General features: G+C 45.2%; 1 protein-coding gene across 4 annotated transcripts in view; it reads left to right on the top strand.

The window, feature by feature from the left end:
• The window catches only part of EFHB (EF-hand domain family member B), a 64,321-nt gene that overhangs the window by 10,066 nt on the left and 40,882 nt on the right, over nt 1-13,373 (top strand). For all 4 annotated transcript variants that reach the window (XM_006071956.4, XM_006071957.4, XM_044948741.2 and 1 more), the window contains exons 2-5: nt 6,702-6,764; nt 7,999-8,142; nt 9,147-9,327; nt 11,666-11,776. In XM_006071956.4, coding sequence (XP_006072018.3) covers nt 6,702-6,764; nt 7,999-8,142; nt 9,147-9,327; nt 11,666-11,776 — 499 coding nt within the window. The remainder of the gene's footprint in view (nt 1-6,701; nt 6,765-7,998; nt 8,143-9,146; nt 9,328-11,665; nt 11,777-13,373) is intronic.

The following is a 13,373-nucleotide window of genomic DNA, read 5'->3' as shown; positions in this document are numbered from 1 at the left end:
GTAGGGCCTTGTTTATCCGTTCTACGGGATAATTATTGATGACAAACTTTACCGAGGAAAAACCTAGCAGGCTTTACTTCTTTAGGGAGCAAGGCTGACCCCACCAGCCAGCGGACAAATTGACCGCGTTTGCTCCCTAATGAAAAACACAGCGTTCTTTCTCTGATGTCCCTGACAAACATGTATAACTTTAATCATAAGAGAACACTAGTCAAACCCAAACTGAGGCACAACGAAGAAAATAACTGGCCTATACTCAATGTCAAGGTCACAAAAGACAAGAGAACATTAGGAACCGTTCCCAGCCGAAGAAGACAGAGGAGACGTGAGACGTAAAGGCCGTGCGAGTGTGCTGGGCGCTGCGGCCCCGGGGCCTGACCGCCTGGGGCCCGCTGGGCAGCGGACGTAGGGGCAGGGGCGCCGGCTGACCGCCTTGCCCCGGGTGGCCTGCGGCGTTCCTTCTGCAGGCTGCGCTCCCGGTGACACAGCCTGGCAGGGGCCCTAGATCAGAGCCAGTTTGCCCAACGCAGACCCCTGGGACCACGCCCTGGCCTTGCCCGAGTGTTCCCAGAGCCGTGCTGTGATCCAAGGCTCTTCCTTCCTAACGCCTCCCCCTGCCCTCCCTTCACAGGGAACCTCCCTGCCCACCCTGCGCCCCCCGCTCCCCCCATCTGTCACAGATGTTCTGCTTCTCAGAGGAACGAACCAACCAGTCATCACTCTGCGCCCCTGGGTTTGCTCCCTCTGCTGGGAAGGGCAGCACTGGGGCCCCTGGTGTTTGAATGAGGTCTTTACAGTAAATACTCTCCTGAGTTTTGTGGCCTGTAGTATTTTTTTTTTAAGATAATAAACCACGAGGAAAAAGAAAATAAAAGAGGAGACAGCAGTTTTAAAATTATCAACATGTTTTGGAAAATAGGAAGATGGCGATATGGCCACTGATTTTGCATGCGGAGGTGAAATCTGCCAGAAATCAGGTAGTCATTTCTACCTGAAATGATCCTATTTGCCCGGAAAAAGCCCCGAGAAGCTCAGCCCGCGCAATCAGATGTAGTAAAGCTGGTCCCCTCCTTCGCCCCCGTCTCCCACGATTCCCACCTCTCCGCACCAGCTCGTGTTCCCTGCTACCGGAACCGTGGATTTATTTTCCCAGAGTGGCTTTTGGCATCAAAAGACACCAAGATGAAGATAAGGCAGGGGCCAGAAAGGAAACGCGCACCTTCTGTCTGCGGTTTCCCCAGCGCAGCCCGGGCGGCCAGAGGCAGGGTGGGGACCACCCTCTCAGCCGCAGGCAGGGTGGAGAGACGGGGCATAGCGGATCAGAGGAGAGACCTGCTTGGGTTCAATATCTGCCGGTATGTGAGCCGTGTAACCCTGTCGCTCAGCCTCACTGTGCCTCCGTTTGCTCACGACGGGGCTGATAATAGCACCTACCTCCTGGAAATCATCCTGAAGTGAACTAACACACAGGCAGCCCTGAGAACAGCGTCCAACATAGATGCTGTGCTTTACAATCGGATTACCACCGTTACTCTTCTCTGGAAATTCTGAACAACCTAGAGGAAAAAAAAGACATTGGGGACTCTACTGAGATAAAGGCAGCCTCATCATCTGATCACTTTACAGGAAAGTCCAAGACTCAACAAGCCCTGTAACACAGTCATCTCTGGGGAGCCGGAAACCGGGTGAGGATCAGAGGCCAGCTTGAAGGGAGGGGCCAAAACAAGCAAACAGAAAACCCAGACAGAACAGGGAAAAGTAAGCCCACAGGAAAGTTAGTCCAGAAATAAAAGAGGTTGCACTTGTAAGACAAGATTGGAACTTTTAAAAGAACAGCCAAGGAAGAAGGAAGAACATTTTAGAACATAATATAAGGTATTTGGATAGTCTAAATAAACATTTAGCAGAGGATTGGAGGATGCAGTCAAAGACATCTCCTAGACATGAAAGCAAATGCCCTGGAGGCAAAAGGGAGAGACTCAAAGTGGATCATTGTCCCATTTCTCAGGTTGGGGGGTCACTAGTACCAGCTGAGCCCCCCCCGCCCCAAGACTTTAGAGCTGGGGAGGAGAACTTAAGGTGGCCATCACAGCTGCTCCTGTTTTTTAGTCTGTTTTTGGCTGCCCCGGGTCTCCGTGGCTGCACGAAGGCGTTCTCTGCTGCAGTGAGCGGGGCTGCTCTCTGGCCGTGGTGCAGCTCCCTGCCGGGAGCACGGGCCCTGGGCGTGTGGCTGCGCAGCTGAGGTGCCCGGCTCCACCGCTCCAAGGCGCCTGGGATCCTCCTGAGCCAGGGCTCCAATCCGTGTCTCCGGCATTGGCAGGTGGATTAGCAAACACGGAACCACCAGGGAAGTTCCTGCTCCTGTGTTCTGGCCTGGTTCTGCATACACTTGAGGCTCATTTTTATTTCTAGTGCTCTTGTAGCTGTTTCCCTTCTATTTGACATTGTTTATAGACTTTTTGATAACCCCTCATTGCTTTCTTTTGCTTAATAAAGCAATACATATTAAAATATTGAGAAAACAACACAGAAGAAAATAAAAGCACGTGTAAGTTCAGCACTGCAGCCATGAAATGAAGACACTTGCTCCTTAAAAGGAAAGCTATGACAAATCTAGACAGTGTATTAAAAAACAGAGACCTCACTTTGCTGACAAAGGTCTGTCTAGTCAAAGCTACGGTTTTTCCAGTGGTCATGTATGGATGTGAGAGTTGGACCATAAAGAAGGCTGAGCACCGAAGAAAGCACCGAAAGCACCAAATACTTTCGAATTTTGGTGTTGGAGAAGACTCTTGAGAGTCCCTTGGACTGCAAGGAGATCCAACCAGTCCATCCTAAAGGAGATCAGTCCTGAATAATTATTGGAAAGACTGGTGCTGAAACTGAAACTCCAATATTTTTGCCACCTGATGCGAAGAATTGATCCATTGGAAACGACCCTGATGGTGGGAAAGATTGAAAGCAAAAGGGGAAGGGACGACAGAGGATGAGGTGGTTAGATAGCATCACCAACTCAATGGACATGAGTTGGAGCAAACTCCGGGAGATCATGAAGGACAGAGGAGCCTGGTGTGCTGCAGTCCACGGGGGTCATGAGATCAGACATGACTGAGTGACTCAACAACAACAACAACAAAGGTCACCACTCAGAAATGGCAATCACAGCTCACAACTTGTTGTCTCTGCATTATGTGCGTATTGCCAACAGAGATGTGAGTCTGTGAATTTGTACAAAACAAATTTATATCTCTGTTTTAAATTCATGTTGTCTCATGAGCATTTAAAATGGTTTATATACATGGTTATATACATGGAATGGTTTAAACCATTCCATGATAGCATATCATTTGAAAGTAACATATTTTATTTAACCATTTGCCTATTGTTGCATATTTAGCAGTTTACCTATACAGTTAAGACAGAAGCTCATTTTGTTTGTCTCTTACTGTACCACATGAGAAATTACACAACAGATTTTCACCAAACTTGGGGAGCATGTTTGGGATTCGCTCAAATACACAGATTCAAAATGTAGGCTATGAAGAAAAGAGTATATTCATGTCTTGGAACTTGACAGAGAAACGATAGGGAAGGGAAAATAATTTTCCTTCTACCTTTCTGAGTTCTAGGCTAGAACCTTCTGTGACGAAAGACATTAACAAGAGAAAGACAAACATGTTTATTAACATGTATGCCTCATGTGTACACAGGAAAACTGAGTAAGCCCAAGATGGCTCAGGCCACCACTTTAAGTACCATTTAGCTAAGACAAAAAAAAGATGTTAACAGAGAACTATTTCAGTATCCTGTGATAAAGCATAATGGAAAAGAATATTTTAATATATATGTATAACAGTAATTTTGCTGTACAGCAGAAATTAACACAACATTGTAAATCAACTATACTTCAATTTAAAAAAAAAGCTCATGTAACTATGAGAAAAACAAAAAAAGAATTGGTGCAAAAAGAAGGCCAGCTGTGGCAGGTTACCAGGGAAAGCGTGGTAAGCAAGGGGAAGGTTTATTCCACAGTTTACACTGGTATCTTCTCCATTGATAAGAGTTTCTGGACATTTAGATTCAAACTTCTCTTCCTCATACAGGGGAGGAGACATGTTTACAGTGATGTCTTTTGTAAAATTCATGCAATCCTTACAAAAGGGCAACTTCTACTCCATTTTCAGAGCTTCTCTCATGTCTGCTATTTATTAAAGTGATTGGTTCAATATAATCCTTATGCCAAAGAGGCATATTTGGGGGTGGCGAGTTCTGCATCCTTCATACCTCAAGCTGATGAGCGGTCATCCTTGAGAACAACTGAAATAAGAAGAGCTCTGTGACTGGAGGAGATGGACACATTTATTATGACGCCTCCACAGGCGGGAATCAGATATGATGGCCTCCATCTTTGTGCCCCTGATCAAATGACCTGAGGACATCCAAACCTGATTATAGCCACTGATTTGGAGTCAAACTGCTTTCCAAGTGGGCAGCTCTGGGAGGAATATCAAGGGTATTTCTGTCCAATAAAATGTTTGCATGATGGAAACCTGGAATATCTGCTGTCAAACACTCGAAAGGAAGTGGATGAGGGACAAGCAGACTCAGGCCATGGACGGATGGACCTGTCAGTCCAGCCGTCCTTCCTTCTGTCTCTCTAATCGTCTGTCATCTGGACAGTAGCTGCCCTGGGTATCCCCAGCTTTATGAAGTAATCTTTCCATTAAATATTTAAAAGAATGGTTGGCACTTATGTAACATGTATTGTAAGAGAAACTTTATGTTCCCTGATACTGCTGGGATTTCTTATAATTCCCAGCTGAATTAAAAAATTACTTGTATCTCAAAATTAAAGGAAATGGAAAAGGTCACATATGTCTCCTCTCTCTTTCCCACCCTCTTCAGCTCGAGTTAGAGCACAGTCCCTCTCCCTTTTCACACAGGACTCTTCTACCTTTGTGCAGTTATAAGTAGAATTTACTCCAGGTCTGGCATTAAGGCTGGGCTGCGTGTCACTGGCCAGTTCTCATCCTGGGTCCCTGGCTCTGACCTCACTGTTTCATCTTTCCCTCCACTCACTTTTTGCTCAATTTTTCTTTTCTTTCTTCCTATTTTATTTTATTTTTTGTGCCATACCATGCAGCATGAAGGATCTTAGTGTCCCAACAAGGGATCACACTTGTGCCCCTGCGTTGGGAGCACAGAGCCCTGACCAGTGGACCATCAGGCAAGTCTCCTCTCAATCTGACTAGTCATCTCCCTTAACCCTTCCTTAGTCTGTCCCATCAGGAGCTCCTGCTTGCTTTGTTGTTGTTGCTTTAGTCGCTCAGGTGTGTCCAACACTTTTGCAACCCCACAGACTGTAGCCTGCAAGGCAAGAGTACTGGAGTGGGTTGCCATTTCTTTCTCCAGGGGTTCTTCCTGACCCAGGGATAGAATCTGCCTCTGCTGCATTGGCAGGCAAAGTCTTAACCACTGAGCCAGGAGGGAAGCCCCATTCTTTGGCAAAGCAGTTAAATTCTCTGTCTGAGCATGTCTGTGGGCACCCTCTTTTACACTCAGATGTCATCAAGATACTCTCTTAATCTTGTTGGTTCTCCCTCTAAGAGGAATTCTGCAGTTAACGTTCATCTTCATAAAAAACTCCCACCTATTCATCTGTATCCATCTGTCTATGTTGTCACCTAGCCATCCCTCATTTATCTAATCAGTCTACTCCTGTACAGTCATCCCTCCACCCAACTCTCAGCCTCTCTGCTTTTCACCGATTCTTCCCAGCCCCCTCCAGAAACCTAGAACACTCTTACGGGAAGTTTCTTTCTCTTGGTTTTTTAAAGAGAAACTTATGCTTTGCAAAAATAGCTATCAGCTGCCTTGACATGATAAAGGGGAAATAGATACGAGATGCATGGCTGGGAACGAGCAATTATAATCTTTGCTTGGGCAAGAGAAGGACAGATAAGACCCAGATTAGAAATAAGTGAACAAAGCCAAGTGAGGTTAGGACCATTCATAGAAGGAGCTTGGCCAGGGGGGACACGTTCTCATATATCAAAAGCTAGGGTGTTGGCGGAAATATACCCATAATGCAAACACACGCATGCACACTCAGAAATGCTTATCGTTTGTGTTTAGCTTGAATTCAGTCACAGTCCCTCTGTACTGATGATAATAAAGTGAAAGTGAAGTCGCTCAGTCGTGTCCGACTCTTTGCGATCCCATGGACTGTAGCCTACCAGGCTCCTCCGTCCATGGGATTTTTCCAGGCAAGAGTACTGGAGTGGGTTGCCATTTCCTTCCCCAAGGGATTTTCCTGAGCAAGGGACTGAACCCAGGTCTCCTGCATTGCAGGCAGACGGTTTACGCTCTGAGGCACCAGGGAAGCCTGTGATGATAGGACAGCTGATACTTAACCTGTGAACTGTGGCAAGGTATTTCTGAGAGTGGAGTCCCTTAGCAGGTTGCAGAGTTCAGAAACTGCAAAAAAAAAAAAAAAAGGTAAACTCAAAATATACGTAGCACCTAATGTTTGTATTATACCTTAGGATGGTTTTAGATCTGATATTTGTTTTTCCTGTTTTTCTGTTTGTGTTAAGTAGTTGAAGTGTTAGAAGCGTTGGCCAAATTGGAAATACATTGCTTTCTTCAAAACACCCTCCCTGTACCTTCACAATGACTGATTACTTCTCTTCTCTCCTTAGGCAGGGAAAGTTCTTCCGATTGGATACAGAGCTGCAAACTGCTTGACAGAAAGATTTCCCAGGGTGAGTGTTTTCAACATGCATTTGTGTGAATCTAAGATAAACAACATTCAACATTCCTTATGAGAGTTGCATAACTTTAATGTGGTCCATTTGGATTTTTTTTTTTTTTTTACTAGAAGACCTTCTGTTGAGTGTGAATGAGGAAATGAAAATCCCAGGCTTACGATTTCCAGCTCTACGAAAACTACTAGAGTTTTCCATTTATTTAGATTGGAAATAGTCTTTTATGGTCGGAGAAGGCAATGGCACCCCACTCCAGTACTCTTGCCTGGAAAATCCCAGGGATGGAGGAGCCTGGTGGGCTGCAGTCCATGGGGTCGCTAAGAGTCGGACACGACTGAGCGACTTCACTTTCACTTTTCACTTTCATGCATTGGAGAAGGAAATGGCAACCCACGCCAGTGTTCTTGCCTGGAGAATCCCAGGGATGGGGGAGCCTGGTGGGCTGCCGTCTACGGGGTCGCACAGAGTCGGACACGACTGAAGCGACTTAGCAGCAGCAGCAGTCTTTTATGGTATTCTTCCTAACTTAAATACTTCCTGGTTGTTTTCTAAATATGACTTATTTTTATTGGAGTATAGCTGATTTATGATGTTCTGTTAGTTTTAGGAATACAGCAAAGTGAATCATTTATATATATATACACCTATATCCACTCTTTCTTAGGTTCTTTTCCCATGAAGGTAGAGTTCCCTGTGCTATACAGTAGGTTCTTACTGGTTACCTATTTCATATATAGCAGTGTGTATACATTAATCCCAAACTCCTAATTTATCCTCCACCTCCTTTCCCCTTTGGTAACCATAATTCTACATCTGTGACTCTATTTCTGCTTTGTAGATAAGTTCATTTTATCATTTTTTTAGATTTCAGATATAAGGCATATCATGAGATCTGTCTTTTTCTGTCTGACTTACTTCACTCAGTGTGATAATCTGGTGTGATATTTTCTAGATGTAAGGCATATCATGATATCTGTCTTTCTCTGACTTACTCAGTGTGACAATTTCCAGGTCTATCCATGCTGCTGCAGCTAAATATAACTTTAAAAATATGCTGTTTATTTCCATTAAACAACTTTCAAGATGCTTTATTATTGGGTGCTGGAGCTCCCCAGGTACTTGTTATACTCATGTAATGAAAGATGTTCCTTGATTGGTATAGATCAGTCTTGCTGATATCAATCAACTGTATTTGATGATTCATTCTATTTTCTTCTCTCACTGTTGACAGCTAATGACCCCACCTGAGGCAAAAAAATTTTTCAACTTCAGATATCCACCCGCTGGAGCCGAAAGAGTATTTTACGGCAGAGCAAATGATCCTCAGATCGCACCTTCCTTGACACACGGAATAAGATCGAAAATTTCGATACCGGTAACTTCTTCTCTGTTTTTCCCTGTATGTTCTTCACTTCCAAGGGGGACAATGCATAAATGAAGTGTTAGTGAAATCATCACTTCCAACCTCCTTCCCACTCTTAATGAAAAAATCCAAGCAGCAGTAGGCAAGACAGTGAGTGCGGGAAAGTCAACGGCGTAAGCTCCAGACTTCGTATTGTCCCCTTGGATGATACAAGCTGAGCCACACTTCATTTTCCCACGGTCAAAAGGGGTGGGCTTCCCTGATAGCTCAGCCGGTAAAGAATCCGCCTGCAATGCAGGAGGCCCCAGTTCGATTCCTGGGTCAGGAAGATCCCCTGGAGAAGGCCTAGGCTACCCACTCCAGTATTCTTGGCTTCCCTGGTGGCTCAGCTGGTAAAGAATCTGCTTACAATATGGGAGACCTGGGTTCGATCCCTGGGTTGGGAAGATCCCCTGGAGAAGGGAAAGGCTACCCACCCAGTGTTCTGGCCTGGAGAATCCCAGTCCAGAGTCGGACACGACTGAGCACTAACACGTGCACTTTCGTGGTGAAGAGAGGTGCTCTCAAGGTTCAGTAAAGCGTGGCGAGGACAGAGGCTGGGTGCCGCTGCTGGAGACCTCAGCGCGCTGGTGCGTGCGCTGTGTGCACGCGGGGTCTCCGTGTTATCTGCTCCGGACTGAACGGACAGACCCTGGGCAGAAGGCCGGCTCTTGCACCTGCAGGGAGCCTGTGGGGCTCTCGTGGCTCTTGTGCTCGTCATTCCCACTCCTCTGGAATATTCGAGCTGCGGAACCAGGGAGCTGCCCTCATGAACACTTTAGCCTCAGTGAAAAGTCACGTTTTGATGCGTTTAAGCTGCACAGTCCCAGTGTGATGGTGGGTTTGAAGGTGAGCCAAGGCAACGATCATGAAATGCTTTTCCACTTTCATATTCTCTGCTCCCTGGCTGTTGAGTTTCAATGTTCAGATTTCTTTCTTTTTGGTTGTTACATCTTTGCTTTGTATGACTTCTTTAGGCAAAGGTATTGATCAACCCACAGCCTATAACAACGTTTCAACAGAAAATGAAAGATAAAAAGGAGTCAGTATATTTTAGCAATCAACGGGCACCGTTAGGAAAATCTCATGATCAGACACCAGGATTGCCTAAAGGCCTGGACATACTCAATACGACATTTGGGACGGCAATCGTCAGAGGTAGTGAAAACAAGGGGTGGGATGGAGTGATAAAATGTTTTCTTAGAAAATGGGATTCAGTATCCTGTCGGGGTTTATTTAGTGCTGGTGCAGATGATGTCAAGAATGAAAAACAGGATCATAGCAAGAAAGTTACTCTTAGACCCAGAGGCCTTCGAGTGTGTCAAGGCCGTGTGTTCAGGCCGTGAGTTCAGGGTTTGGAGAGGAGGTTCAGGGCGCAGAGCAGAGATGGTGCAGATACAGGAAACAGACTCAGGAACGCCGATGCTGGGACCAGCTGTGAGGGCTGCCATCCTTCCTCCTGGGCACCTACTGATGGGTTTTATTTCCACCAAGGCCTCTGATATGCTCGTAACTCTCAACTCTTTTTTAAAATTTTCTTTTTAAATTGAAGAACAGTTGATGTACAAATGTTCTGTTGATTCCTGCTGTACAGCAAGCTGATTCGGTTGTGCATGTATATACATTCTTTTTTGTGTTCTTTTCCATTGTGCTTTACCCCAGGAGCTTGGATATAGCTGCCTGTGCCATGCGACAGGACTCTGTTCCTTATCCACCCTGTTGTAGCAGCTGGCATCTGCTAATCCGAAACTCCCAACGCTTCCCTCCCCCAGACCCCTCACCCTTGTCTGTTCCCTAGGTCTGTGTATAACTCTCAACTCCTTATGAAACTTGGTTTCATACCATAGACCACAGAACAGATAAGTTTGCTGAATGCTGCGTACAACACTCATTCATACCAGTCCACGCTGTGTACCTGCTTCCTAAGCGAACAGGCAGTGTCAGGGCAGACTCCTCTCTTATCTGGAGAGGGGATGGCGCATGTATTTCCACAGCCGTCTCTCCTCTGCCTCCCTGCCTCTTGTCCCTTGGGTATTTCCTGTAAACCCTCTCACTCTCTGCCTTTTTAGGTCCCTTACCCTCCCCTCCAGATATCATTACAGGGGACCTCAAACTCTGTCTTTTTAGCATCCTGCTGAGAGAGGTGCTTCTCTCTTTGTCTTTCTGCACCTGCTGAGGCTTTGCTCCAGGAACCTTATCTTTCTTACCAAAAGGTCCATTAGGATGTTTTTTCGTTCACATAGTAGTATCTGTTCTGGAGATAAATTATGCCTTTGTCTTTGAAGGCAAAATCTGCAGTCGTACTTTATTATCACATATAAAGTTAAAATTTGTTAATATTTGAAATATTAAAAATGTATTTTAGAAGCGGTAATTTAAAGATGAATAAAAAAGCTGTGTGTAATAAATATATCAGTAGTTTCCAAAATAACTCTATGGTATTGATTTCAATATTTCAGTAAATTTACAACTTTAGAAACAATAAAAAAAAAACAAAAGATGTAAAATATCTTTTTTCCTTTTAAATAGGTTAAAAATTGTATTTAAGCAGACAGAACATTACGGAATTACAGTACTTATATCATAACTGCTATCTAGGATTAGTTCATTTAATATGAAAAGTAGTCACTTATGTAAGTAGTAAAAGGAATGCTCCAGAACACGTGTATGTGCATTAATAGGTGTAATGGTTCCTACATCAAAAGAGAAGTACTGCTTTACAGGATTATTCTGAGCAGGACCACCTTCCAATATTCTTAACGGTTTGTTTACAGACCCGAATTCTTGGCATACAGTCCAAAAGAAAGAAAACACCTCAATATGTTGTTAGGTATAAAGAGAAAACTGCAAATGGAATTATATTTAAAAATCATTCCAGGAAACAATAAAGACAAAATAATTCGCTGTATATAAAGCCAGGAACTACCAGTCCTGGGAAAGCAGCTATTCAACAAAGACCTCCTAGCTCTAGGTTTGGGGCCAGAAGGAAGGAGAGTTTCTTCCCAATGCCAGTGATTTCCCTGGCACCTTGGGCCAGTTCAAAGAAGGATATTCACAGCTACAGATTCAGGATGCGCGCTGTAGTCTATAGCTGCCCAAATCTGCATCAAGGCATCCCCACAGGGCACCAGGGCTTATGAAGCTGATTTGTGATTCAAATTTGCCTAGATCATCTTGGAAGTCTGGAGCAAACTAAAACAAAAATTATCCTGTGATTCTCAAAATTGGGAAATTAATTGGGCTTGGCATGTGGCTCAGGACGACCAAAGTGGTTAACATTCTTCAGAACCCTAGGGAGGGAGCCTGTTCCAGTGGGGGTCCCTGAGTCCGTAAGGCCTGGGCTGCGCCCGTCTCGGCATCAGTCTCCGCGCGCTGGTTCCCTGCCCGTGTAGCTTGTGCACTCAGCACGCCTAGTTTGTCATGTGCTCTAGTCAATTTAAATGTTACAAAGAGATGAAAAGTAGCTTAAAACTGATTTCATTCATTCTTTCTTCAGAAATGTCCGCTAGAGATATGGTGAATCCACCGAAACCCTATAAAGAGGTATTTGAAGAAGCGCAGGCAGGCCACGATCTGTATGTTGTATCTCACAACGATTATTTTGTGGGTAAGTTTCCTCCGGTGTAAAACAGAAGATGGCACTCAGACTTGTGAAGAGGGAGACGATGAGGCTAAAGATGGAATGCCTGCTTGTGCTGTAGAATAATTCTAGGAATGCATGCTAAGTCGCTTCAGTCCTGTCTGACTCTGTGTGACCCTATGGACTGGGGCCTGCCAAGCTCCTCTCTCTGTCCATGGAGATTCTCCAGGCTAGAAGACCAGAGTGAGAGGCCATGCACTCCTCCAGGGGATCTTCCGACCCAAGGATTGAACCCGCGTCTCCTTTTGTCTCCTGCATCGGCAGGCGGGTTCTTTACCGCTAGCAACATCTGGGAAGCCCAACTTATAAGCTTACAAACACTGATAGCTGGGCACATATACCCTTTTAATATGTATGAAAGTATATATCATTAAAACAATGAAAAGAAGCAGTGAAGATGAAATGTTATGTAGTCTAATCCTGTGTGAGTGGATTTAGGCTTAAAAGAATACCATTCTTATTCAAATATCAAGATTATTCTAAGTGCTTCACTTTATATGAGGAATATTAGTTACTGGTCAAGTGCAGAAATTTTCAGATCATGAAGTTTAAGGCATTGCTTACCACTGATTATCTTTCAGACCTTGAATATTTTACTTATCATCATCTATTTTAAATTTCTTAAATAGGGAGGGATGATAATGTTGTGCGGATGAAGTGAGTGCCTGCAAAATACCAAGCACGGCGTCTGGAGCACAGTTAGGGCTCGGCAATACTACTGTGAGCATCAAGTGATTGTGACTAAAAGTCGCTTATTATTAGAACTGGGGCTTCCCAGGTGCGACAGTGGTAAAGAAAACCTGCCTGCCAATGCCGGAGACATAAGAGACGCGGGTTCGATCCCTGGGTCGGGAAGATCCCCTGGAGGAGGAAATGGTAACACACTCCAGTATTCTTGCCTGGGAAATCCCATGGATGGAGGAGCCTGGTGGGCCCCAGTCCACACAGTCACAAAGAGTCAGACAGGACTGAAGCGACTCAGCTTGCGTTACTAGAATATTCTAGAGCATAACCAAGAGCACTGGGTGCTTAAGTGCTGTAAGTTACAAGTTAATTCTTGACCTGTATGAGCTAAGTAGAATTTTGATCTAACAGAGGATTGAGAATTAGACTCTAATACACGTCCTGAGATCAGCCCTGGGATTTCTTTGGAGGGAATGATGCTGAAGCTGAAACTCCAGTACTTTGGCCACCTCGTGTGAAGAGTTGACTCACTGGAAAAGACTCTGATGCTGGGAGGGATTGGGGGCAGGAGGAGAAGGGGATGACAGAGGATGAGCTGGCTGGATGGCATCACTGACTCGATGGACGTGAGTCTGAGTGAACTCCGGGAGTTGGTGATGGACAGGAGGCCTGGAGTGCTGCGATTCATGGGGTCGCAAAGAGTTGGACACGACTGAGCAACTGAACTGAACTGAACACGTCCTGAGAATGGAGAAGGGCATGGCAAGCCCACTCCAGTATTCCTGCCTGGGAAATCCCATGGACAGAGGAGCCTGGTGGGCTCCAGTCCAGGGGGCTGCAAAGAGAGGAACACGACTGAGCAACGGGGCACACTCTCATG

Source organism: Bubalus bubalis, chromosome 1 (assembly GCF_019923935.1).
Source record: "Bubalus bubalis isolate 160015118507 breed Murrah chromosome 1, NDDB_SH_1, whole genome shotgun sequence".
Taxonomy (NCBI): Eukaryota; Metazoa; Chordata; class Mammalia; order Artiodactyla; family Bovidae; genus Bubalus; species Bubalus bubalis.
Note: the sequence above shows the minus strand (reverse complement) of the source record. Positions and strands in the feature narration are given on the sequence as shown.